General features: G+C 44.6%; 1 protein-coding gene across 5 annotated transcripts; it reads right to left on the bottom strand.

Annotated features, from left to right (window-relative positions):
* Window positions 1–171: 171 nt before the first annotated feature.
* farp2 (FERM, RhoGEF and pleckstrin domain protein 2) lies at window positions 172–26,422 on the bottom strand. Of its 5 annotated transcripts, none has more exons than XM_086115126.1 (28): window positions 26,296–26,422; window positions 24,722–24,960; window positions 18,072–18,176; window positions 17,756–17,798; window positions 17,589–17,667; window positions 17,355–17,452; window positions 17,001–17,115; window positions 15,417–15,564; window positions 15,224–15,319; window positions 14,988–15,151; window positions 14,549–14,617; window positions 14,396–14,453; window positions 13,887–14,142; window positions 8,619–8,815; window positions 7,975–8,064; window positions 7,567–7,700; window positions 7,038–7,119; window positions 6,708–6,945; window positions 6,263–6,393; window positions 5,865–5,933; window positions 5,156–5,245; window positions 5,024–5,044; window positions 4,018–4,100; window positions 3,807–3,928; window positions 3,013–3,176; window positions 1,721–1,828; window positions 1,495–1,646; window positions 172–764 (listed from the first exon to the last, which is right to left on the bottom strand). In XM_086115126.1, the coding sequence occupies exons 2-28, from the start codon at window positions 24,935–24,937 to the stop codon at window positions 653–655; spliced, it is 3,240 nt and encodes a 1,079-aa protein (XP_085971252.1). In that variant the 5' UTR covers window positions 24,938–24,960; window positions 26,296–26,422; the 3' UTR covers window positions 172–652. The 5 variants fall into 5 exon arrangements, 4 of the variants coding, with proteins under 4 accessions (XP_085971252.1, XP_085971254.1, XP_085971255.1 ...); XM_086115128.1 differs by lacking the exon at window positions 3,013–3,176 and adding an exon at window positions 2,474–2,607; XM_086115129.1 differs by having other exon boundaries at window positions 8,667–8,815.
* Window positions 26,423–27,829: the final 1,407 nt, after the last annotated feature.

Raw genomic sequence — 27,829 nt, 5'->3', positions numbered from 1 at the left:
ATCTAAAGAATAATGGACAATTGATCTGAATGAAAAGCCCCTCCTATCCCACTGATGAACGAACAATTGAGACGGTCATAGATTACATCCTGTTGAAAAACATTTTCAAATAAAAATGCAGATTTTTTTTCGCATCAGTCGACGCAAAAGGAGATTCTCAGGCTGAGCGTGTAGTCTGAAATGGATCTTTTTATTTGACGACGTTTTAAAAAGAATCAATGGGAAGACTAAATAAACAGCCTCCCGCACGCACGCACACATCCACACTACACAATAAATAGATGACTAGACCGTAGCGCCTTCTAACACGATCAGACGCTTAAGACTTCCTCTCTTGTTACGAGATGACGCAATACGGCATGAATTGTTTTAAGAGCAATCATCTTAGTAGGGACCAGCCTTGGTTAATGACAAATACTGATTCAACGCCAGCACGAATAGCAGCACCGACGCACTCAAGTCTTTCGTGTGCACTTTCAGGAACCTTCTTCCTCGTTGTCGTCGTCTTCTTCGCACCTCAGCTCCTTCAACATGAGACCTGCTGCAGCCTTTTTGATAAGGTGGTCCTGTAAAACTTGAAAAGAGCCTTCTCGCAGAAATCAACGTTAAGGTGGTTAATGTAAGGAGGCATGCAGACGTGGACTCCTCCGCGTCAACTTCCGTTCATCTCGACGGGGAGGCCTCTTTCTCCGTCTCCTTTGGCGGGGACCAGCAGGCTCACACGGGCTGTGGCGCTGGCCGCGCTCTTGATCACCTCCATCCACCTGAGAGTGCAACACATAGTTGTTAGCTGGCAGGTGCTTAAAAAACCCCCCCCCCACACACACACAAATTTTGTGAACGGCTGGATGATAACGTTTAAAAAAAAAAAAAAAAAGAAGTGATTTTTACAATATGGCCCATTTTTTAACTGAAAATATTTTGAATGAGACTTCAGAAAGAATACAATACAAATTCGATTTGATTAGAAATAAACAAATTAGGTAAACGCTTCAAAGACAAACAAAAATGCAAAAGCATTTGATGGAAAGTGAGAAGTACTAAATATAAAATAAACTTGCCGTCTCATTTAAAAAGAGTAAAAATGTCAATTTAAACAATGCTACAAAATATTGCACTTTTACATTTTTAAACAAAAATTTTAATGAGACTGTTCTGAGAAACACCAGAAAAACAAATACAAAACATTAAATGAAGATGTGAGAAATTAAGAAAAAAATACCAAATATAATTAAGTATGAGAAAACAATTAGATGAAAAATAAACAAAATCGTCACCCTTGAAAAAAAAAAATCAGGTAAAAACAATCATAACGAAAACCTAGTCACTCTTTGTTTGTTTTTTTACTTTCTGTTTTTGCGAATTATTGGAGGGGGGGGAAAAAAAGAAAATACTAAATAAAAATGAAAAATTAGGAAAAAAAACCCCCCCTTGTAAAAATTTGTGACAAGTGTGCATGTGTCGGTGACAAAGCGTAGGAAAGAAGACGCTGACCTCTCAAAAGTGTACTCGCTCTCGGCCCGAAAGAAGTAGACGTGCGACTTGAACTGCAGCTTGAAGACGTAATCCTTGTGGATGGTGTCCGCCTCCTCCGGCATGCTCACCGTGTAGCCCAGCAGCGGCAGGCTTGCCAGCGGGAAGTCATCCTGAGCACGACCACACATGAATGAATTTAGGAAAAAAGAAATCTCACTCAAAAAGATTTGAAAATGTTTCGCACCTGGTGCGTCTTGTAGAAGAACAAGCAGAAGTTGGTGAAAACCACCCAGAGTTTCTGCCAGCCATTGCTGTTCTTGAACTTCCTCAGAAGGTACCCCGACAACTGGTTCTGCACACCACATCACCGCGTTAAACATTTGGCCTCATTAACATTCTCCACAATTTGACACTGAGATAAATACAAGAAAAAAAAAAAGGTAATATATGATTCCATTACGGTGAATTGCCTATGTATAATAAATAATCGAAGTAAATCTTGTACTTCAAAGTTAAATACAACTGAAAGACTTTGCAAAGTGAACTCAGAGATTTGGGAGAACTATGTTGTACTGAAGTAAGGTGATAAAACGTCAAGCTGTTTATCACCATCCCAGTTTTTTTGTGTCTGTGGCCCATTTCTAGCACTACAAACATGACGTTAGCTAGCTAGCTAGCTAGCTACATCTACAACTCAAACAAAAAAAAATATCTTCACTGGATGCCAGACTTTACAAAACAGCTCAGTGTTGTTTGCGGCATCACCTCACCGAAGAATTTAAATAACGCGTCTTCGACCCAGAGAGAGATTCACCAGTCGCCTGTTAGCTCACGTGCTAGCCGGGGGCTATCGGTATAGCATAAACACACTCGGAGTAACACTTGAGGCAGGCCATGTACCACACTCTCGATCACCGATTTAGGACACCGCGTTTTCGCGTGGACACTGTTGGACGCGCTAGGCTATCTAGAACTCCGTCTACCTCCTTGCCGGTACCTGGTTCATGCGCAGGTAATCGGTGAGTGAAAGGTTCTGGTTGCGGTACCAGCAAACGTGTGTGATGGTGTTTGGTCTCTGGCCCTGACCCAGAAGGTAGCGAGGAGGCAGCTCAGGGGACGCAGAGGGAGAAACTGACCGCCGATGGCCGGAGAGCGAGACAGGAAAGAAGAGGAAGAAGAAGCGTTAGTGTATTACGCCAAAGAGAAAACGGTGTCAGTGTGTTACACAGGAATGGGAGAGGAAGAGTTGGCTTGCTACATTGGACGGGTATAGGAAGTCAGGGTGGTACAGGAAAAGAAGAGGAGGTTCGTGTTACGCTGCAGAGGAAAGGTCAAAAGGTTTGTTGGCGTGTTACCCTGCGCAGGAGTGCCAGTGTGTAACACTGGCGAGTGAGTGTTACAAAGAGAGATGTTGTGTCACATTGGTGAGTCTTTGTGGCGACGTATGAAAACGACCCCGCTCTCTTTGCAACGCGCAAAATCCTCACGCGCGCAATCTGATGTGAGGTGGCTCGGATCACAGGCGGCAGGCAGTACCTCCACAGCCAGGCTGTGGTCTGACATGGACACGCTGGTGTTGCGGTGCCAGCACACATGCATGGTGGTGTTGGCGCGGTGGTGGGTCTGCTTGTCCAGAGATGTGTGCGACGAGTTCATGTCGTCTTCGGACTCCTGCTCCAGGGAAACCTCGTCCGAAGAGCCTGAGGCCGGGGGGGGGGGGGGGGGGGGCGCCGGGGAGGAGGCGAGCAGGAGGAGGAGGAGGGACGGAAGGAGGTGAGCGAGGTGGAGGGCGAGGCGGGACGGAATGTAACACGCTCAACGGACACTTCATTAGGTACACTTGCACAACGTCATCGATATCACAAAGAACTTCTTTCAAGCACCAATCCTGATTTGATAACGTATTTTAATCTAATCTGTTTAAAAAAAATAAACAATTGAAGCCATAACCCTATCTTAAAGCCGTACACAAGCGTTCATGCGGTATTTTTTGCAACAGTCCCCAAATGAGAAATCCAAACCTTGGCTTGAAACCTTCAACTGAAACCCAAAGCCTGGTTTGAAACCCTATTCTGAAACCCCCAAAATGGCTTAAAACCCTAACATAAACCAATCAAACCAAAACCCTAACACAGATTTATGTAAAACCCAAATTTAAAACTCTCATTTCAAACCCTAACCACTTCTTAAAACCATCATCTCAAACATTAACCATATCTAAAAACCCTAACCTGACTTGAAACCCACATTTTTCTTCGTCAATATTGGATGCCCGGTGTTCCTAATAAAGTGTCCCGTCTCTCTGTCACATGACTCCTCCTCTCTCTTACGATTGGAGTGATCGGCGAGGCCTCCGTCCAGAAAGACGCTGCCGGACTTCTCCTGAGACTTCTTGGCCAGGTCGATAGCCACGTTGAGGTCCTCGATCCACTTGCTCATCTCCACTTTGGAGCTGCGTGAACATAAAACAAAGCGTGAGGGACTTGCGCGTAAAACAACAGGAAGTGATGTCACCGACAGACAGGAAGTGATGTGACTGACCTGGCCGCCACCACGATGGTCCTGTGTGCAGAGTAGATGGTGAAGCAGTGAGGCACCGCCCACTCCTTCTCGCTCTCCTCCACCTGTCGACACAAACGACACTAAAGTCACACACCTATTGATGCCCTTAGCCAAGCTTGATGCCCTACTTGGGAGCCCAAAACACAAGCTTGACATCCTACTTGGACACCAATTGCAACCCGAACCTGTGTTTGAAACGATAAACCAGGCATGAAACCCTCATTTGAAACCAAATCCAAGTATGAAGTCCTAACCCTGACTTGAAGCCCTACCTTGAAAACATCGGCGCTAACTTGGAATGCTAATGTAAGGGCTTAATATACGCTTGAAACAATGACACTGCCATAAAAACCCAACGCTGATGCCCTAACGGGAAACCTTAGGCCTGACGTGAGGCCCTGACTTTGATTTGAGACCCGAACCCTGACTTGAAACCCTTCTTGGAAACCATAATCCTGACTTAAAATCACAACCCTAACTTTCACCCCCTAAGGCCGTCTTAAAACTCGATCCATCGCACTTAACGCAGACTAATTTAAAACCATAATACAAATTCGAAATCCTATCCTTGTAATTCCAAACCATGTCTTGAAACTTTAAGTGGAAACCACAACGCTGCCATGAATCCTGAACATCAAACCACTGCACTGGACTTGAAACCCAAACCATACTCAAAAGTCAAATTTTTACACCTTTAGCTTGAACTTGAGACCCCAAACATAACCCTAACCCACTTTTTGAGACATTTCATTGGTTATTTTGGATCGTCTGAGCATGTGAATCAGAATCAGAATCAGAATCGCCTTTATTGTCATTGTATAGCATACAACGAAATTTGGGTGCCACTCCTTAGTGCATTTCGAAAAAAATGTGCAGGGTGAGCTCTCTGCTATGAAGCGAGGAAGTAAGGAGAAGCCGAGGAAGAAAACGACGAGGAGGTTTATTGGATGCCCAAGTGAGCTGACCTACAGCTCATCAGACTTACCGGAGTGTCCAGAATTATGAGCTGCAGCCGGCGATTAAAAGCAGAGACATGCAAATGTTAGCACCAACCCGCCCTTCACGCCCTCCTTCGACCCCCCCCCCCCCGCCCCACCCCCATACAAACAATACTCACGATCATGCCATGGAGGGGCAACTGTCCGTGGACTTTGAACTGATTGGTTGCCGTGACGCCTTTGCTGGTGTAGAGGAGCATATCTGAGAACTGAAAAAAATGACGAGAAAAAACAAAAGAAAACAACAACAACATGGGAATTCGCATCAAAATTACAGTCGGGCGTGATTGTGGATATTATTTTATCATGATTGGATGATTATGGCCAGCGAAAACCGCTGAAAAGAATCAAACCGTTTGTGCATGATGCTTAATTCATTGCGGCTCGTCCTGTGGTGTTTGACATGGCCACGAGGGGGCAGTATAAAACAGTCGTCGAGACAAATGAGCAGTTTCACCACCGCTCGAGTGACTCATTGAGCAGCAGTATTATTAGTCGCTTTTCACAGAGAATAAAGAATATATCTGCCTGTGTTGTTATATTGTATTGTTGCATGTGTTGGTGAACCATTTGTGCTCAAATCTGTTCCTTAAAAGGTTATGACACCGCCACGATCAATGCTCATCATAAGCCATGGCATTTCCTTGACATCACTGTATTAGTAACATAAGACAAAAAAAGCTGGTACAAATGGCGCTTTTCTACTAATGACGTTAGTTCAACACTTGACGGAGTACAAGTAGCAAAAAGCAACGCAAGGAAAATGGCCACAAACGAGGTTTTAAGGTGACAATCGCTTGATTGATTGAATTTTCAAGATCGCCTCACCAGGAAGAACATTCTTTGCTGCAGTCCCTTCTTGGTGAGCTTGTACAGGCAGCCCTCTCGTATGAACTCCTGCGTGGAGAGAGAAAGGGAGAGAGTCACACCGTACCTTGAAACGCTAACCGTAACTCGCAACGCTTACTCCAACTCGAAACCCAAAACATGACTTGAGATTTGAAACGTGTTCAAATACCCTAACCCAGGCTGAAAATCATCATTCATAAGCCACAACTCATATTTGAAGTTTTATAAACCTTATCTTGAAACACTAACCCAAATTTCAAATCCTAACGCTGACTTGGATGCTAATTTGAAACCTTGTATTTGACAGTCTAACCCCGGGGCTTGAAACTCGAATGTGAAATCTCAACTTTGAACCCCAATTCAAAAGCTCAACTCACCCTCCCCGGTGCAGTCAAGTTGTCGATCCCGATGAGGTCTCGCTGCAGCTCGGTTAGCTTCTGGAAGTTCTCCAGGCGGATGAGGCTGCTCTGAAGCTGCGCCGTGATCTCCGCCACCTCCTTTAGAGCCTCTGCACACAAAATATTGTTTAACTGCCATTTTATCATGAATAAAACTAACAAAAAAATGTTTATTGTCATCTTTTTTTTTTTTTTTTTTTTGCCTGTACCAGATTAATGGAAACTCCGTTCATTCCAATCAGCAAACATTTATTTGAGTGTTTTAACTTAACACAACTGTATTACAATTTTAGGTTGTGAATGTAGGTCAATGCTTCCGATAGTGTTTGGACCGGCAGAGAAAACTTTGGTAGCCCCGACCGACCCCTCCTGCTTGCTGAGTGCGCGTGTGTGTACGGCATGCAATTTGTGTGCGCCCGCTCACCTTTGCAGTCTGCGTGGTGGCGGTGGGCCGGTCCGTAGTGCTTGCACAGGCGCTCCAGGATGAGCTTGTAGTGCATGAGGCGCTGGATGGGCTTGAGCAGGAAGGTGTTGAGTGGCAGGTAACACACCTTCTGCAGTTCAAACTCCTTGTAGACCGTCTCCAGCTTCTTCAGTCGCTTGCTGGCTTTCTCCAGCTCCGCCAGCACCTCGTCGTGCTTCTGCAGGTAGCCGGTAAAGCCCTAGGGTGGGTGGGCAACGGGCGTTTTTAAACATTTCACATCAAGTACCAGTTGGGATGTAATGTGGGAGCTGTAAATAGGTGAAATCTCACCTTGAGAGCAGACATATTCTTTAGCATCACGTCACCGATCCTCTGGTAGTCACCTTTGACGTGAGCATTAGAGCGGCCCTCCCTGAAGGAACAAAAAACAACAACAACAACAAATGATGTCTTTATTTCACAAAGCCACACCACCTGAAAACTCAAACGGAGCAATCAAAGATGCGTTTATCGAGCTTCATTTAGACAAAAGTAAGGGGGTCCACCGTACTGAAATAATGCCGAATGCCCGGCGTGCCATTGGCAAATTTAGCCACATACCTTCATCTGCTCCAAGATAATATATGTTAAAAAGAAGATAAACATTATAAAAAAAAAGCTTTCTAGTTACAAGCTAAGCCGGAAGCGAGCATAGCCACATGAGCTAACATGGCTAATAAGGGCTAGCGAGCTTAGCCAACATCATTAACGCAGCCAGCCAGCGTCGCTCTTTCATAACGTTTCTGTCGTCAGGTGAGTCGGTGGGTCACTTGATGCTTTGCGACACGCACGCGAGATTAATTCACTATCTCGCACCCACCAGAGCGCCAGCCGTTGATCCAGCTCCTTGAGGAAGCCGCGATGGAATTCATAAATCGGGTCGATGTTGGAGAAGAGCAGCGTCATCAGGCCGTCGGGCATGGCGTTCTCCTTGATCACTGCACTGCGGAACCACTGGGGACGGACGGACAGAAGGACCACAATCAATCGGGTTTCCCATCCTTTCTCGAGCCAAGGCACACAATTTAAAGGAGAAAGGAAAATGAAACATTTTGATTTGCCATTTGCTGTGGGCGGGGGGGGGGGGGGGGAAATCTGAAATCAAATATTGTGAGGGAGAAAAAGAAATTAAAAATGTGTATTGCTTTGAGGAAAAAAAAAAAGCTTTTTTGTGTGAAATGGTATCGATGTTATTTTCAGGCCATCTTGCCTTATTTTATCCACTCACCACAGTGATGACTTCCAGATCCTTCAGGTAGGTTCTCTCTGTGGTCAAAATCTCTTTGGCAATGAAGTAGGCTTTGTCGGCGGGATACCTCTGAGGAGCAAATAATATGTTAATAATAATCTTTCAAAAAAAAAAGTGCACACCTCTTTCTAATTTCTATTTCTAAATATCATTTCAATGTAGTAATGAAAACAATAGAAATGTTTCACGTAATATAGGTCATTTCCAAATATTTTTGGGGGGAATTATTAAATCAATTCACCAGAATTGAGGGCTAAATGAAGGCAACACTTATTACCGCGCCAAGTTATTTTTGTTTGAAATACAAACACGGGTTTGACAGCAAACTTCAACTGGGAGTGGCAACAAACAGCTTCGAGTCTTTTGAGTTAAAATAGTTCCCAATCTGCCCAATGGCCGAGTTGGGTTCACTGACACCACGCGGCGCTTCTTTCGCACAGCAAAAAGAAAAAATGGCCGTATGACAGTTTCTACTTTGAAAAACTCCTAACTTGGGTCACTCGTCTCTCAAGGCACTACTGCATGTGAAATGGTTTAATATTAAATTAATATTTATTCATATAAGTCTTCTACAATAGATATGTCATTTCTGATTTCAGATCGGGGGGGGGGGGGGCATGTACCTTCCTCCTGCCCTCCTCCTCCTCCTCTAGTCTGGCATTGCTGCCCACCTCGCTCTGGATGGGGCTTTGCAGGGGCGAGGAGACGTTGGTGGCGGCCTGGCCCGGCAGGCTGAGCGTGGACATCTGGAAGGAGGGCGACAGGGAAAGGGGGCCAGCGGCTTCGACGCGGGACAGGTGGGGGCTGTCCAGTGCCATGTCTGCACAAAATGACAACGATTAAGGGTCATTTCCACGTTTTTTTTTTTAACAAACAAGCAATGACGTAAATATTGTGTTTCATTAATGCCCGTCAAGATCAACAATTACAGCAACACGAGCAATTTGTTTACAAAAGCACTTCATGTCTTCCACTGCATGTCACCCGGATGGCGTGGCCTTGTATTTGTTTTATTTAAACTGCGGCTTATTATTCTCGGCGTTCCGTTTTTTTTTTTTTTCTATTGTGCGCGGTGGCGGTTAGCACAAGGAAGCAATCACATGAATCATATGACACGACCATCGCACACGCCCGCATGTGCCCATGTGTGACGTGGCCTTCTTTTGCTTTGTTTACTCTGTAGATTGTTTCGTTTTGTAGTTTGGGGTTATTTGTCTCGTTGGTGAGTAAGGCGCAGAACACGCCAAGACTTTTGGTGTTAACTTGGGCTCAGGGCGGCACAAAGCGTGAGGAATACAAAAGTTTCTGCGGTCAAAAATGGTCGTCCAAAAGTTTCTGGGTTAAATTCCTGTGGTCAATGAGAACGCGCCTAATGTTTGCCACATTTTCTCCCTCCTCGGCTATTGTTTGGAAAAGCCTCGGCGAGAACAACGCATGATTCAGAATCCAAATCAAACCACAACAAAAAGTGCACAACTCTTTAACATCCTCCTCTTAGGTCAAGCACACAACTGCTCTTCCACTTGTCCAAATACAACCCCCCACAACCCCTAAAAAAAAAATAGAAGGGGGAAAAAAAAGTGGGTGGGAGTGGAGGAGCGAGAAAGGGAAGAGAAAGAAAAAAAAAAGTCTCTCATGACCCGGAAACAATTGCTCGCGACTAATCAGGAATGTGGTCCGTCTGGAGGGCGTGGAGTTGTTTATAGTTTATCTACAACGGGCCTGCACCAGACAGGAGGGAGGGACAACTTTTTTGAAGGGGGGGGGGGCTGACTTTGGCTACAAGTTTGTCCAAATAGAAAAAAACACAAGCACACACCCACACAAATCTAGGATCCAGTCGATCCTGTTGCCATCTTTAACTGCAATCGAAAGTACGAAGCATGGTTTGGGTTTTTATCGACGGTGGAAAGATACATTTGTGGTGGAGTAAGTGGATTTCTACAGGTATCTCCAAAAAGAATGTTTAAGTCCAACACGTGTGGTACTCGTCTTTATTCTTTTTGAGAGAAACATACACACAACATTTTAAAGTACATTTGGACTTAAAATACACATGTGTTGGAGATTAGACGGCGGTTGCGGTGCGGAACGGACGTCTAAGTACGCGCATGGAGTAAGCGTCGGCCCCACCGCGGAGAATCGAACAGTGGGAATGGAAAGTCAGTTTGGAGGATGGATCAACATTTTCACATCGACGAGACTGCAATAAAATGAATGAATTATAACCAGTACAATTCAGTCACGATTGGACAAATCTTGAATTGTAAATAATTATTTTATTCGGTAAAATATTTACATGCCAGAATATTTAAATCTGGCAGCGTGTTAAGACTATTATTGTAGTGACATTTTGTAAATGAGCAATTGACTATTTTCTTCAAATTTAGACGGGAGAAAAATCGAAGCAAAAAATAGTAGTTTGGCTTTTTTTTTTTTTTTTACGTGGTAGAAAATGAGAAACTGAGTTATTGGTTAAATTACCAATTACTATTTAAAAAAAAAGGAATTTACTAATGTAGAAAAAAAACTACAGTATTGTACTTTTTTAAAAATTATTTTTAATTAAAATTTTAGATGGGAAGAAAAAAAATATCAGTGACCCACTAATTAAAAGATACATTTGGCGATTCCATATTTTCATGAAGCACTTCAAAAGTACTTGAATATTTCCTACCAACTTATTTTGTTCTTTTTCAATGTTATTGTACGGGTTACAACTTTTGTCGTGTCGTTCAACATCAGAAAAAGTTGATGTACTTCAACGGGGTTTGGCTTTCAATACCCACTGCCACTAATTAAATGTGCGGAGGGCACCAAGAAAGACAACAACAACAACAACAAAAAAAAGTGATGCGCCGATGGAACACAAGCGACCGTACCGCCTAACTTCAAAGTGAGTAACAATAAGCGGAAATGATGATTGCGTCATCGTGACATTATTATGGCTGTAAACATCCTATGAAGTACCAAGATGTACACCTGACATCAAGAAGTGCTCGGAGGGCACAGAAGCGCAAGTGCTGACTGCACACACACAAAAAAAACCCCCCCCAAAACAAAACAAGACAAAATTGACCTTCAGAAAGAAGAAAATATACTCAAAAGAGTCTATATGGGGAGAGGCCACGATGTGTTGCTCTATGAAGACAATCAAAAGATAGCATGCAAAGAAAACCCTGAAATGAACTCGTGCCAACGCCCTGAATAGGCCCCCCGAAGGCCACATTTTGTGACCCACTAGTGCTACACGATGACCCACGAGCGTCACATCGACAAGCCGACAATGAATCTTCTATGCGGATACATTCACGAGGGACAAAATGGCTCGTCAGCAGCCGATATTCTTCAATGAACCAAATGAAGCAGTGACCGAGAGTCCCGGGAAGAGAACTCAAGACAACAGCTGCTTTGACCAGCAGGTGTCAGCGAAGGATCAATGCGATTACTTCCAACTCCACCCGAAAACTCGCTAATTCACAACCGAGGAGCACCAAGGACGAGACATCGGCCATATCCTTTTACGATCAGGTTTTACAAACCACAGGAAGTAGAGTAAGACGAGGAGTTGCCGGATGTATTCACACATATTAAAACCAACAGATACGGTGACGGTTTCAGAACAAGAATACAACAAACCTTCATGGCTACATTATATCATCACCGTGGGGCGAAAATCTCGAATGTCCTACGACTGTCTATTTCATTTGACATTTACCGTTTTAAAGTGCAGAAAATAGTTGAAGAAGAAATCCGTTAACTCTTTCGAACTGTCTCATAAGTCATAAATTTCCACCTTTTGCCTGACTCTGCAGGGGACGTGCAAGTTTGATGTTGCCGCAAGATTAAAAGGTTTTGTTTTTTTTTAAAGACAATGAGTGAAAATAACTTTTGAGTAAGCATGTTTTGTTAAAAATGGAAAGCTGTAATGCTTCGGTGCAGAAGAAAGCTGTCAGCCAGGAACGCAAATTATTTACAGAGTATATAATGCTAGCAAAATAAGGTAGAATATCAACACGAACGATGTAATGTTTGGTAGCTTAAGCGACATGGCTTTTTTTTTTCTTGAATTCCTGAAAGTAGTGATTTTGGACGTGAGAGGAATTAGTTCAACGGCGACAACATGCGGATCCTATGTACAGTCTAAGAATGTAGTAGTTAAGGAGAAGAAAGTTCTGCTGCCGTGCATCAATGTAAATGTTACTTCAGTTAACCAAAAAAAAAAAGCTTTTATGTACACATGACAACATTGCGGCATGCTGTAATACGCATGCCAGGCCAGCAGTTGGCAGTCTCACAGGAAGGCTTTCACTGAATATGCAGGCTTTTAAATCAACGGGCGCATATATTAGCGCAGGTCCAGGCGGGCTCAACCATGGCCACCGGCAACGCTGCCCCAGAAACTTTGGATAAAGTGTGTCTGAAGCATGGGGACTTTCTTCCAAACTTTAGTTCCAGGCCCCCGCCAAAAAAAGACCATTCTAAGCGGTAGTACTTTTCCAGGGTTCAGGAACCATTAGGGGTAGGTGACTGCTGCACCAAAGAACCTGGCCGGAACCTTTTTTTCCTTCCAGGAACTACTAGATAAGTGCCAAAAATAACAGTTCCAAGAACTTTCGGCGGAAATGCAGCTTTTGAGCCCAAAACAGCATTTACTGCGTAAACGATATCAGCCAAAGTGACAAGTTATTTCTTACTCATCTAAATAGCCACAAAATTTATGTCGGTCCAGGTGGGTCTGGGAGTTACTACAGCAAAGTTTACCTCACAACCAGTAACTATTCTCAGGATCCAAAACTTTTTTTTGGTTTTTGTAAACCAACAGCCAAATCGACCTTGATGTGTCGGCGTTTAGATTCAGGGCCACAAGACGACTGGTGGGGTTGTTCTGAGATCTGAAGTGCCGGATTGGACTTCGTTCGGCTTCAAGACTTGCCGTTCGAGTACAAAGATCGAAATGTTCCTGAATCTTGTGGTTTGAGAAACCCGTTTGCATTCTCAAAAAACAGCGTTTTTGTGTTCCCTAACTCTCAAAACATCATGGTTTTGTTTGAATCTCAACTACATTTGCGCAGGTTCAGGGGGATCCGCAAGGGCCAAGGCCTGCAGGTTATGGCACTGAAGGAGAAAGTTCTCAATCCCGGCATTCCCGGTGAGAGCGTTGCTGTAAAACAGATTTTGCTCCGGCGGCAGGACGCTGTCCGAGCCCCAGTCCGAGTCCGAGTCGGAGGTGCCGTTCCCGGAGCCCTCGGTACCGGTGGGCGGGTAGCTGAGCTGCTCAAGCTGCTCTACCAAGTCGCTGAACTGCACAGCCGAGCTGCTCTCGGAGCGCACCGAGCACGCCGGGAAGTTGACCATGGAGCTGGCCTCCGACTGGACGTCAGAGCCGGGCAGACGCAGCGAGGAGGCCGAGTCTCGGGCGGCCGACATGGACTCGCCCGCAGAACTGAGCCCTAAGTTGTCCAGGGAGCTGCACTCCGAACGGTTGTTGAGCAAGGAGCTGGTCTCGGAATGACCCACCGCGCTGTCGGGGAAAGCGTTGACGCTGCCTTTCAGGTCTTCGAGACCCACGCTGAAGAGCCCGTTCTTAGCCGACTCGCGTTCGTCATCGAGGTTGTCATCGCGTCCGTAAGGGTAGGCCCCCACCCGACCATCGTAGAAAGACATTTGCGTGGGATCGTCGTCTATGAACTCCTCGGTGACGCGCAGCGGCGAGAACATTTGTTTGGTACGCAAAAGCTCAGCCTCGAAAGCCTCGGGCGTGAGAACCCCCTTCCTGCCTGCCCTTCGAGAAAAAGGCTTACCGGCCTCATTTTTGGACGCTTGCAATTGCGGGATGACACCTTCGACACGGACAAACGCGGGGCTGAAGTGAGCGGGGGTGGGAGCACCTGGCAAAGAGTAGTGAGTCAGGGGGTTGCCGCCGTTGACGGCTTCTTCCTTCGGTGGGACACGAGGCTGCTGCTGCGGCTGTTGAGGGGACGCCGGAGAGGGCGGCGTGGCGGGTGAAGGCGGCTGCTGCGGATGGTGGTGAGCCGGGTGGTCCTTTCGCGGGCTGACCACGCTGGAGATGTGCGGCGAGAGGAAGGACACCGAGGACGAGGGGTGGGAGCACGGCGTCCGGAGACGCTCGTTGAACGACAAGCTCTGCGATCAGTACACGAGATTGTGATGACCAAAAAAAAAAACCAACAACAAAAAAAAGCTACAGGTCTACCAGAAAAGCTTTGTGCTTCAGAGCTCTTCAAAATATCTCGTACTGTCAAGAGCTCCAGATTTATCTTTGTTTGCTGATAATGTCATGAATAAATCTCATGACAGGAGCTGTAGCGAATGTTCTGGCACCATAATACGTAGAGCATAAAAATCACATTTGCGATGAGGACCCAAATGGACTGACCTGTTTTGGCACATCGGTGGTAAAGGAGCGAGACGACGTTTGTACTTTACTGTTCCTCCTGCCGAATATCAGGGGTATGATCAAGACATTGTGGGATCGTCTGACAATCCGCGGCCAAGCAAACTTGACGGTTCATTTGAAAGAGACACACACCTCTGATACGGTGTTCTCTTGGCTCCGTTCTCCCTCACGTATTCCACAAGCTGCTTCTGCGTCCGCCCACTGAAAGGAAAAAAACTACAATCAATGACTTGACCAATTGTTAAAGTATTTTTTACTATCACAGTATGAATAAAAATTCAAATATAAAAATTGAGGGGTTTTTATGGACACACATAGGACCTTAAAAAAAAAAAAAAAAAAAAAAAAACAGGAGGCAGAGAGCTTTGTTTGTCCCCTCCAAGCTCTCTGCAGCATGTAGCCAGCCTAGTTAGCAGCTGACTCAGGAGGCCTCACGTCGATGTTCGCGATTTTGTTTCCGATCAAATAAGATGGATCGCGGACTACCAAACGGTGTTCACCAGGGCCTATGTTCATTTGGTTTTCGAGGGTCTTAGCGAAAGGTAACATTAAAACACTAATCCAAGCGTACCTGTATCGGAAAGAAGAGCCTCTGGTGAAAAGTATGGTCTTGGGTTTTGGTTGGGGTTGGTCCACAAGACGGAAAAAGGAGTGATACTCCACACAGATCTTCCAGAAGACCTTGCACTGGTCCCTGCTGCCCATCATGAACTCAAGAGTGTCTTGATGTGGGCCCTGGAAGCAAAAGAGAGACCACGTCCGTCGTATCTGAGCTGAGATCAGTCATCTGTGAGCTTTTATACGTACGTGAACTTCTGGGTGGAGCTTGATCAGGAAGCGCTTCCTCTTGAAACTCAGCTTGCGAATCTTAGACCAATTGAAGGTGTTTATTTTGGTGTGACCCTGAAAAAGAAACAAACAAACCAAAAAAACGGACGTATTCACGCAGGAGTTTCTTTGTAACCGGACAACGTGACGGAGAGAGTGAACGGAAGATCACCTGAAAGACCTGAAGGCCCATGTGGGCCACGGCCAGGTTGATCTTTGTGCCTTCCCGGTCGGCCGCCGGGTGGAAGCGCACGCCGTACATCTCCAGCTTGCGTGCGATCTCTAATATTTGGAAGTCTGATTCGGCGGGGGTCTGGCCACTGAATGGGGTCAACAAACAAAGAGTTTTCCGCACGCCTGCATTTGTCAAACTGGGCAATAATAAACGGAGTGCTGCAGGGGTTAGACCTTGAACCACTTTTTGTCACAATATCCACCCAAATGGATAACTTCCTGTTCAATTTCAGGCCCGGGGTTCCTTCAGACTTTTTTTGAACATCCTGTTACGATTATGTTACTTTTATGACATCCATGCAATGTTGTGTCGATTGACAAACTCTCCGCAACTCTCCACAGAATTGCTGCTTCAAACCAAAATGGGCAACCTGTTGTTCAATTTGAGACAGAGATCCTGGACATTTTTTCCACTCCTGACAGACACGCTCATCACATTTCATGTCACTAGTTGAAACTAGCTTGTCAGGGACACAACTGTTTTCCTAGTTACCGGGGGTTGCGAGTGAATTTCTAGGGTGTCGCTCTCTTGTCTTAGTCACCAGCCACATTAGAATGCAAGTGTTCAGTAAGCCTGTGCTGACCTTTATGTGAAGTACAGCCAACTAAATATGATGTGGGCTTCCGGGATGTGAGCGCCATTATTAAAATGAAAAATAAAGAAAAATCAGTGCTAGGAGGACATATCCATCCAATAATGACCACATTCTAAATTGGGCGATCCGTTAAGCGGTTAAATCTCCTTAGGGCCCTCCCCTGCTGCCCTACTGGCCTTACGGCTAATAGACCGACGAGAGAGAGGGAGACGGAGGAGGATGGGGTGGGGGATTAGGCCGCTTGTGCTTCCACTCTGGCAAGGGAGGGAAGAGATTAGCAAACTAGTGCACAGTGTTGAAAAGAGACACTGTTGGAGGAGAATGGCGCTGGGAAAAGTGCACAAACGCACTCTCTAGTAACTAAAGATGCAAAATAAGGCAAAAACAGTCAAATAACTAAAACCGCGTAAAATATGTTATGAAATATGAAGAAAGTGAAGATATAGGAGAAACTAAAATACAAAGTGGATACGGGTAGACGTCATCGGCCTTATTTTGTGTTTAAAAGATGCTAAGTAGGGCGGCACGGTGGTCCAGTGGTTAGCTCGTCGACCTCACAGTGCGGAGGGTTCAATTCCAGGTTCCCTGTGTGGAGTTTGCATGCTCACCCCGTAAGTAAGAACAAAATGGTCTAAAATAAATGGTAATTAAGTATTAGATATACCTTGAAATAAAATATGGAACTAATTTTTTTTTAATCTAAAAAAATTAAAACAATTAAATAAAACTGTAAAAAATTATATTATAAACAAAAATACAAATGCAAATCATAAAATGCATGCCTCATATACTCCCAACTATTTGACAAAAGTAAAAAAACTACCAGTCACGACTTCAACATTCCGGCTGTCACAGCAAGGCGGAAAACCAACAAGGCACCATGCGAGCTGTTAAAGGGGCAACCGGCATGAGGCCAAAATTCTTACAGGTGTTTGCGGTGGAAGTCCACAATGGCCTCCAGGACCTTCTCTTGGTACGGCAGCAGCTTATTGTTCATCAGGAAGTCTCGGTCAGCGGCCGCGTCGTAGTCGCCGATTTCAGCTGGTGATGAAAGACGAGATTTTTCCATTCATTGTGTTCAGAAAGTGATCTGATATATTAATACATTGATTATGTATTAGCTTTAAAGGTTAGCATTCAATTAGCATAAACGCCATGGCTATAGTTCCTGTATGTGATCATTTTAATGCAAAAAATCGAACAGAATTTCAGGAGAAAAAAACAAAAAACGGGACTTCCCGAGACTACCCTCACGACAACGAAATGATTTTGAAGTTTACATTGGACGAGGTGAGAGGCGAGGAGGGCTCCGGTGTTTTCTGTGCAGATCAAGCGTCCCTCCATCAAATCCCTTTTCATCTGCAGGGAGAACAAGTACCTACAAAAAAAAAAAAAAGGGAAAGGAATAATAAAACACAGGTTTAGTGTCAAAATAAGCAGCATCAGGTTGTGTGTGCAACGCCGAGTCAAGTCCTTATTCATTGTTGTGATTTAGAAGTTTGTAATTTCGGGACCTGGTGAACTCCTCCTGCAGCTGACCAGGGTCCGGGGGGAAAAATTTCACAGCCAGTCTAAACATCGAATTTGCGGGTCCTGAAATGAAAAAAAATAACAATAAAAAAACATGAGATTGCGCTGCATCCGGTGTTCTGAAGTTCATATTAATGTTATTCAAACTTACTTCTGACTTGCTTCACAATGAGTTTGGTGGGCTCCAGCCAAAGCTGAATGGACACAAACAGATGATTTTGACATGACCACCAGCATGGATTACAAAAGTATTGGGACACATATCCACCAGACATTTTGGCTTGCCATTTGAAATAATTTACTTTTTTTTTTTTTCCCAGTATTCACATTTCCTCTTCTCGTGATCACCAAACAGTCAAGTTTCAAGCCTTTGAAACGCCGTTTGCCTTTGACGGTTTGTTCCCAGTGCGTGTGTGTGCGTGTGTGTGTGTGTGCACGCGCCCGCACGTTGACGTAGACCTACACACCCAGTTCAACTGCATGTTCTGAAACTCCAGCCCAAAGTAATCGCTCTCGATGAGGTTCCCCCGCAGAAACACCTCCGAGAGAAGATCCTGCCCGAAAGCTCTTGGCTGAAAGAGCAAGGAAAAAAAAAAGAAAAGAAATATTTGTATTAATCATCTCATCCCTGTGTCAACAGCACAATAACAAACCTTCAACATGTCTGATGAAGAGGAGTTTGTGCAACAGGCATTCATCCAAAATCAACGACGGTTTCGATGGAAGGAGAGTTTTAGAATAGCCTAAAGTCAGACCTAAAAGCAATCGAACGTGTCGGGTGACTTGGAAGGGATGGGGTGCCCAAGATGATACCTTACAACCCGGAACACTTCTGTAATTAACTCAAAGTCGACTTCAGGAGAAAAGACACGACTGCCGCTGAGTGTATAATTTGGTGGCGAGCCTGGACGGAGGTCTGAACTCTTGCTTGAAGTTGAAAAGTGGCTCTTGGATCTTCTCCAAACCGAGCTTTCAATTTAGGGTGCAGAGGAATCGTGTGGCGAGAGGATTATGTCAAATATCTGGCATGTGACAAAAAAAAAAAAAAAATTCACAGACATGTTTTTCAGTCAGTCGTTTACTTGATTGTGTCATTTCACACTTGATGGGTGGGCACTACGCACCGAAATATTTGTACAAAGAGCTTTTACAGCATACGCTTTCCATAATATATCCCAACAAGAAAAGAAATTTGATCTACATTTGTAAATGTTCCATGAATCACCCCCCCCCCCCCCGCCCCCCTCACTCAGACAAGCAAGTAAATAACGGCAAACGGTCGCACGTTCCCATCAACGCGATCAGGAAGCGTGCCCAAGTGTGGCTCCTGGCGGGCTTCTTCGGAGTTTATTTTCTCTGGGCCAACTAACTAATTACTACGTACTCAGCACACACACGTCACTTGAGGTTTGGACATGTAGCAGGCAAAATTATAGCCTCAGACATCTGGTTGTAATGTAAAATAGTATTTAAAAAAAAAAAAGGGGTGGGGGGTTTAAAAGGAGCTGTCCCACAATGTTAAAAGTAGTGCAAGTCAACTCAAAAGTCCAAAAAATTAAACTACAAATGAATACAGCTGACAACAACGGATAAATGTTGTAAAACTCATTTTTAATGAGTCCACGGTATCATTCCAGTCAGTCCCAAACCAACGAATAAAATCTGCTATGACATATTTTCCACAAATCGTCTTTGACTCAAGTCATAATGCAGACACGCTGCAATGCGGAGGAACATTCGGAGGTGTTCCGTCTCACGTTACAACATTCTGCAAAGTTCACGGCCCGACAACGACGTGTAATTCAGTACCCACCGATGTCTGGCCTGCTTTCATGAACACAAAGATGGATTCGGTGTGAAAGGTACAGGCACGCAACGAGTGTCTAAAGCGGACCCAAAAACGTCCAGACGCCATCTATGTGGAGGTGGATTCATGACATGATTACATTTCCATGCTTTAAATGTCACCAAGTTGGCACCCGGAAAAAATTTAGCCCGTCACACTGTCCGCCAAAGTCGTTTATTGGAGGTCGCTGTCCCGTGTGAAAAGTACAGTCGTCCATCACTCATATCGCAGTTCGGAACGGGAAATATGTGCTCCCTCTTGCGTGCTCCAGTTAAGATTTGACCGGCAGCATGATGAACCAATTTGAGCCATCTCGGCGAAAACTGTCCGACTCGGGAAACGGCGTTACTGGGTGAAAAAGCAGTTGGGCCAATATCCCTCCCGTGCTAGGCTCAGTGTAAAAAGGTACGATGAGTACATCAACACTGCGATTGGCTGGCAACTGATTCAGGGTGTCCCCCGCCTACTGCCCGAAGACGGCTGGGATAGGCTCCAGCACCCCCCGCGACCCTAGTGAGGATCAAGCGGTTCGGAAAATGGATGGATGGATGGAGTACATCAACAATCCAAGATGAAATGCAAACGAGTGTGTGGGCTACGACCTAAAAAGCACATCTGGCATTTGTAATTTTGCGCAAATCCGCGACGTGGTGACGTGTCAGCAAGCGGCGTGCCTCAGATGTCGAGCACTAAGGCGGGTTAACGGGTCACGCAATCAGAGAAAGTGGCGGCCGCGGATTAGGACAAAGCAGCTGTTCGGCGGGGAGACGCCATGTCTAGATGGTGTCCTCGATCCAGGGTGGATCTTCTATCAACAACCCAATGTTTACTGCGCAAAGATACCCAGTTAAAACAACGACAGCGCACGTTTATTCTTGACATGCAGGTGTTGAGGAAACGTGTGAGAATACGCAGTAATCAGGATCAAAAGCTGGTCTACTTAACGCACCTGTGAAACCTGGATCAGGTCCACGACCTTAGCGAAAAGCAATTTTAGCGCACAATCTAATGCGGGGGGTGTCAAACTCATTTTTGTCGCGGGCCACGTTCCAGTTATGGTTTGCCTTGGAGGGGCGTTATGAATTTTGGGAAACCATATAAATGTTGAATCACCTCCACATATTACATACGCAACAAATTGATGAATAACTAGTTTTAAAATCAGAAAGAATAATGACTGTTCTTGTGGATTGCCTATGACAATTTGAAATTTGAGGCCAGACTTTAGCATGCATCATGGAACTTGACATGCTTGATTTGCTTTCTTTCAAGATTCTTGCTGAAATCTGTCCCGAAATGTCAAATTGTCATGGGTAAAAAATAACGTTGAGATTTTGCACCGGCCCTCCGAGGGAAGCCTTAACTCCGACGTGGCCCGCGACAAAAAATTAGTTAGACACCCCTGACATGGAGGGTATTTGTTAGTCCGACTAAAGCGTTTCCCCATTATGTGTTAGCATGAAGCTAACAGAGACTAGGTGATTGTTTTAAATACACATTTCAATAAAGCACAACCAACAGACTTTATAAAAAAGAAGAAAAAAAAAGATGGGAGCAAACAACTCTTGACTGTTCCTTGGTCTGCCTTCGACGCATTCATTTCAGTAGCATATGATAATATTAAACCTGTTGCGTAATCCAAAACATAGCCGTAACGCCCCCCCCCCAGTGGTTAAAAATTCCTGACCCAAACTTTGCTTCCGCCCCCACCTCCCCCCCTGCCAACGAGCTCAAACTTTACACTCCCTCTTCGTCTTCCTTGTGGTTGTCAACTTTGCTATTTACGTGCTTGTTTGCCTAAAAGCAGAGCCCGTCCACATCGAATGAATGCAGCGCCGTCTGTCCGTGGCGAGGCTCCGCATACGAGTGAAGGCCCAATGGAGGGGGGGGGGGGGGGCAAGGCTTCGCACCGCATCAAAGGAGCCTGTGTTTCAGTGACCACAAGGCCGGGCTTTCTCCTCGGTGCAAGAAAATGCCAGCTAAAAAAAAATTCGTTAAAAAATAAAAAAATGCAGATCATGAACCAACTTGGACAACACCTGATGCCAGTGGAACGGACTTAAATAAAAAAAAAAAAAACGAGCGAATGTACTAAAAATGAAGTTACGTCATGCGTTTTGTTGTATTAAACCGCATTCATTTTTCTTCGGCCTCTCGCCATCTACTGTTTGATCAATACACGCATTCTTGGACACTATATACACACACATATGGTAGGCTCGATAGTCTTTTGGAATAATTATGATCTGCATCCATCAATTCTGAGCAGCACCGGATGCCGCTTTTTCCCCGTCTGAAGTCTGACATTTCCCATTTCCCAGCTTTCTGGAGCGTGTACCGACGACACCCAGACCGTCAGCATTCACACACCGAGCCAGGTCGCACTGCTTTTGGTGCGGCGAGCGCTTCGGTTCGCACGGACCGTGAGCCCAAGTGCGACAAAAAGTGCAAAAGGGAGGGCGGGGCGGTCGCTTGAAAGGCCACAACCATTTGCCACTGCAATTTGGTGTCTATTCTGGTTCGCGGTATACAGGAAAAGGGGCACAATCCTGAAAAAAAAAAAAAAAAAAGTCATCATAATTGGGCTGCGGCTGCTCCTCAGACCAAGAACTAAACATTTGGAACAAGTTCCCGCTGGAAGTCAAGCATCCATTGGAAACGGCGTTGTTGGCTCAACAGTGCTGCTATACAAAAGAGAGAAGAGCAGCCCACGATGCCGCGCTCGCACTGAATGAAGAGAGGCACTCAGTGGCCATCTTGTTTCTTGGCAGATTACAGCCTGCCGGACATTACGTCTCGCATGCTTTTGTTTGCGCGAGAGTTACACGGGGGGGGGGGGTTGCTTCATGACTTTGGCTGCCAGACGCTATCTTGGTTGACAAGTTAACAGCTGTAAACAAGTGCATACATTCACCAGACAGCCATCTTCTTTGCTCCCCCATTCTTCAAGCCCGCTCGGTTTTGGCTCGGGGCCCAGACCGGATTGGAAAAACTGGCTGCGTCGTAACCGTCTTGGTTCTCAAAGAGCGCAATACATCCCCCGTTTTTTTATTTCATCACACCGTTCGTGTCTGTCGACTTGGTGTCCAGCCATGCGGCGCCACAAAAAGCGCCGCATTAGCAAACGCCGGGCGAAGAAGCAAAACGTTTGCTTCAAAACGCTTCATCTGCGCCTGACCACACCAAACGCATTGAAAAGGCGCCCGAATCGCTCGGCCCGCGCTTGGTCTGACCGCAGCATGAAGCGGGAGGCCGTTATCAGAGTGGAACGTTTGAGAACAGACCACTTTGTGTCGAAAGCAATTGTTACTGCCCCCACATCGTGAAAAGCACACGACAGACGCGACGATGTTACCGTTAATCGAGTTCCGCCTGAAAAGGCACAGGCAAATAAACGCAGGCTTTACCATGACGACAATTATATCACAAAGGCCGTTTGGCAGGGGTTAAAAAAAAAAATTTAAAAAACGAACACTGCGACTAGCCAAAAATCGCACTAGCAACTGCGTGTTCTATGACTGCTTTTTCATCCGACAGCAGTGATCAAAACGTCGGCAATTACGTCGAGCGAACTCGAGAGTTAGAAACGGGGCAAGTAACCTGAAATTGGTGAGCCTCAAAGCCCTTTCGACCTGCAACAGCTGCATGAAAGCGCACGGCAAACAGCACACTTCCGCGACGTTTGTCTGAATGAATGTTGGGTCCAGCATTACATCGATTTGTCAGGAAAGTGTGAAAGGGACTTCCAAGTAGATACAGTGGCCGGTCAGCAAAGCAAGCTGGTTTTTACGGTCAAATGAACGGCGGCTCTACCGTTACGCCGCCGATGACATGATGTCAGAAAGGCCGTTCAAAAAAAGGCAAACAACATGATCCTCTTATCGGCACAAGTCATCCCAAATGCACTCCTCCGACAAGTGTGTTTTTGTGGGGATCGACAATGATGTTTTCTTAAAAAATTGACGTTTTTCAAAATATCAGACAACGTGAAGGTCAAGTTGAAGACCATTTAAATCCATCTTCCGTTTTCAAAAAACATCTTTCAAATATTTTCGAGATGAAATTCTTCAACTCTGCATGGAGCCACGTCTAAACTAATTCAACTTGACTATTAGTTACAGAGTTTGAGACAACATATGGCGCCTGGGATTATAAAATGTCCGTCTCAGCAGTGCACCACAGAATTCTAACTGCTGAGGCTACGGGAGGATTTATTAAGGGGCAGTATTTAATTACACAACGTCATCAGCGAGTCCTGAATGCTTCTTTCACGTCGGTGATTTAACACCGGGCTGACTTAAAAAGACAGGAAAGAGGCTCATTTCTATCGACTTCCTTATTGCTTCCTATGTGAATGACTTGACTGCGGCAAGTTGGCAGGCCGACAGTGAAAGCACATCATTGGAGACTTCCCTCTAAAGTCACGTTCATCAGAACAGGACGAGGAACTTCCAAGTCTGGCTTTGGAATTACTTGTTAAATATCTCAACGTGACAAGTAATGCTAAAAAGACACTCTGACCAGAATAAAAAACAAAAACAAATAATTATTATGCAAAGCTGGTGGACAAAGTTTTCACCGCAGAAACCGTCATGGATCATTCTCATTTCGATGCAGCTGTCGCCGACCGGATTTCAGCCAATCGCGAATCCAGATGAATTCACCTCATCGCGATTGTTTTGATGGTAATAAGATTGAAGTTCTAGTCCACTTGCCGGTTATTCATAGTTAATCACAAAACATGACATTTCACCATTTCAGTGTAGTTTGAAAATGTGTGTGTGTGTGTGGGGGGGGGGGGGGGTCCAACTAAATTGTTTCCTTTGAGTGATTTTTTTTTTTAAGGCCATATTGCCTTGCTCTAGCTCCACGTATCAAAAAAGCTGAGTGGACGTTGTCTTGTAAACATGACTCAGCAGTGATTATGTTGGAGCTAATCATTACAAAGCAAAAATCCAATTCGGCTTACCGATACTAAAATCATCATCATCAGACTGAGACAACAATACACCCAATCATTATCTAATCAAAAGAGCCGATGTTCTCGGCAAAGACAATACCTCTAACTTATAGGAAGAAGGCGCCTTCAACTTCAACAAGTCTGGAGGTGGTAAATAAGACGACGTAAGACGGACGGGAAGGGATTTTCGCGGCAAAGCCACATTGCAGCTGTCACCAACTCACAAACCGGGTCAAACGTGGTCCTGCTGTGCACGGCTAACTAACAGCAGACTTATCCCAGCGTGTGAGGAAGGCGGAAGATACACTCACGTCTAAATCGAAGAACTCCTGGGACTCGTCCAGACCCTGAACGCGGACTTGAAGACCCCGACCGGGACCCTTGATGCCGGGGGTGCCTCCGACCACAACCACGTTGGTGCTGAGGCTCTGGCCTGGCTCCAATGTGCTAATGCCTGCATTGAACTGGGCGCCCAGTCTCGTGCCCGGGGTCTGAAGGACCCGGTAGGACCCCTCGATTTCACCCATGACTGCGTCCAAGTGGGCGGCTCCTTTGAGAAAAGAAGGAAGACAAGAGGCTCGAAATGAGCAAGGACTGTCACGATAATAACTATCGATTTATCCTTGTGAAGAGAATGGGCACTTTTTTTTTTTTTGGGGCCGACTTGGTGAACTGGGTCAATGGCCGTTTCCATGTGTGTTTGTTTACATACATCATCAAGGTTTGAGACAGTGGCTCAGCGAGACCACACTTTGTAGGCCTACTAACAATTTCTGCAGCAGAAGTGCGGGCAAAATGTCATCCCAAACGACTTCTAGTATTCCCTCAAATGATGGAGTAAGTGGATGGCATTTGTTACACATGCTTTCGTCATGATGTTGTGAAACTAAGTTCGATATGTTTTTCTCCTTCAGGTATCGGTAGCACAAAGATGGCGGCGAAACAAGGCAGGCACGCCTATGTCATATAATTAGCGATTACCTCACCTACAATTACATTTTGAAAAAATGACATTGACGTGATCAAACATATTTTTGTCTGTGCCATTGAAATGAATAGTGTTTTTTTAAAATCATGAACATAGAAAAATCAACAATTTTTCTTACACACTGTCGCTTTAAAGTTATTAAATGTAAAATAATGAAGTTATCGAATTAATTATAGACAAAATGTTAAGTTTTGCTGCTACAAAAGTACATTTGTGAGTTCTCCCTTTAAAAGGTGATGTGCGGTGAGTTTGGGAGCATACTTTGGGGGTATGTTTTGGGTTTAAACTATCAATATAGGCAATTCTAAACTATTTTTGTTGCTATTGGTGTCAGAGTTTGGTCGCAAACACCCCTGAGAAAAGTGAAAGTCCATTGTGTGCGTGTGTTTTTAATGACATATGGTTAGTACAGGTATTCTGGCTATGTGGCTCACGATCTGTTTCTCATCGACTTTATAGTTGTACTCACAATGACTGAATTATCTACTTTAAATCGCACGAATATGAACATTTACAAGCACCCTATGGGTGAATTTCAATAGCACAACATATCTCATATTTCACCATTCTTAAAATGTGGCCTTCTATTTTGATTTAAACACTTTGGTTAGGTAAACGATTATTGTCCCCCTGAAGGTTAAAAAATACACAAATATTTTTTTAAAGCCCCTCGCTGCATTACAGTTCCAATGGTCATTGTTTAAAAAAAAAAAGAGCCAAACGAGTTAAATGTCATATTCCAACGGAAGAAAAAAAAGTTTAACGTGGCGTTGTTTTTTGCGGCTCAAGAAGGAAGATCGAACTCACGAGCTTTGAGCTAAATTGACGATGACATAAACGTGGCGCAGGACAAAAGAGAATTAGAATGAATTTGTTTTTAAGAAAAAAGACACTTACTGTCCGGGCTGGTGTCGAAAGACGGCTGTTTAAAAGTTTGGGATCTCAACGAAGGGACGACTCGTCCCGTCCATGGCCCCGGCCAGTCGTCCAAAGTAAGTGCGCACCCGACGCCGATTTGTGATTGGTTGCGGCGCGCCAACTCTGCTTCTTATTGGCTGAGTGGGGCGTCTGGATCGCTAGCCCAGTTTGAGCGCCTCCCTCCTCATTCTCGGCTCAAATTAGCCGTGATGGATGGGAGGGATTAACATGTTTACAGATCACGTCGGTAAATATTAAAAAAATGAGAATAATAAAGCTTCTCTTTTCTAACTAAAGTTTCGTGCTCGGAAACAACTACAGGGCGTGTCACAATGTTAAACTTGCCCCCCAGTCGCGTGTCTTCAACTGGGTTAAAGTTCGCGCTGACATGGAAACAGGTTTTACGACAAATTTAGACACGTTTCTCCGAAGAGGTCATGGGGCAAGTTAACGGCTATTTTCGTCATTTAGGCAAATTCGAAGAGAAGTCAAGCGTCTAATTGTCTATGATGCAGATAGGATACTTTAAAAACTCACTCTAAACGCGAGTCAAAATGCGTAGAAATGGTAGTTGTGGCAAGCAGCGCCCCCTAGTGCAGCGGAATCGCCATTGTTATGTGACAACTGACTAGTGCAGTTCAATAAATGTGTACAATTCCCACATAAATAAAACATTGTATTTGATATTATTCTTGTTTTTTTATTATATTAGATATGATATTATATTAGATTTGATAAAATTACAGGTGTATCCAGCCAATGCCTAAATTTGGTTATCAAGATGCATATATTATTTCCTGGAAAATGATTAATAATAATTGACTTTATATATACTCGCTTTCAGACAATTATGAGCACAAAAGGACAGATGTTTGTAATAATATTGTTAGTAATTTTGTAATTAATATTTCTTTTTTTAAAGTTATCACTTTGGGGAAAACGTTCTTTTTAGCATAAGGTATATAGTGGCAGTTTACCCAGGTTTATTGTTGTTTGTACCCCAAAAAATTATACTTTTATACAGTATTTGCATATTTTGAATTTATGTGGCAAATGTATTTATTGTTCGACAATGAATCAAATTCAATACCATAGTTTAAGGTTAAGAACAAGTATTCAACATTTGTGTGTCTGTCCATCTGTGAGGTAATGATAACCATAGAACAGCAAATGTCACTTACTACAGTTCAGTCAGTTTGTGATGTCAGCGATGTTGGCCATCGTCTCCATTCGCTCCGTCGTTGTTCTTCTGCCCCAAATTCATTCAAGCTTGTCTTTATATGGACCTGGCTTTGTGACAGAAAAGGGCCCTCCCCAAACGGTTCCCATTAAAGATGGAAGAATACGGTTGTCTTTGAATTAAGATAAGACAACCAAATGCTCTGATTGATTGAGTGATTGATTTGTGTCAGTGCCTCATGACTTTTGTTCAGATACTATTGATTGATGAATAGAGATAGTGATAATGTCATCCATGTTACTGTGCTGCCGAAGGCTGTGTTGGGAATCAGTG

Source organism: Hippocampus guttulatus, chromosome 7 (genome assembly GCF_054856545.1).
Source record: "Hippocampus guttulatus isolate MCC_2025c chromosome 7, RoL_Hgut_1.0, whole genome shotgun sequence".
Classification (NCBI taxonomy): Eukaryota; Metazoa; Chordata; class Actinopteri; order Syngnathiformes; family Syngnathidae; genus Hippocampus; species Hippocampus guttulatus.
The sequence above is the reverse complement of the archived record's forward strand: the minus strand, read 5'-3'. Positions and strand labels throughout refer to the sequence as shown.

Bases quoted from the DNA above. Each gene is read 5' to 3' on its own strand.
- farp2 (XM_086115126.1), bottom strand. From the start codon at position 24,937: ATGGGTGAAATCGAGGGGTCCTACCGGGTCCTTCAGACCCCGGGCACG. The intron at 8,816-13,886 runs GTGCTCCCACCC...CATTTTGTGCAG, and splicing joins GACTCACTACTCTTTGCCAG to ACATGGCACTGGACAGCCCC. The intron at 1,829-3,012 runs GTACTGCCTGCC...TGTGGTGTGCAG, and splicing joins ACCACAGCCTGGCTGTGGAG to AACCAGTTGTCGGGGTACCT.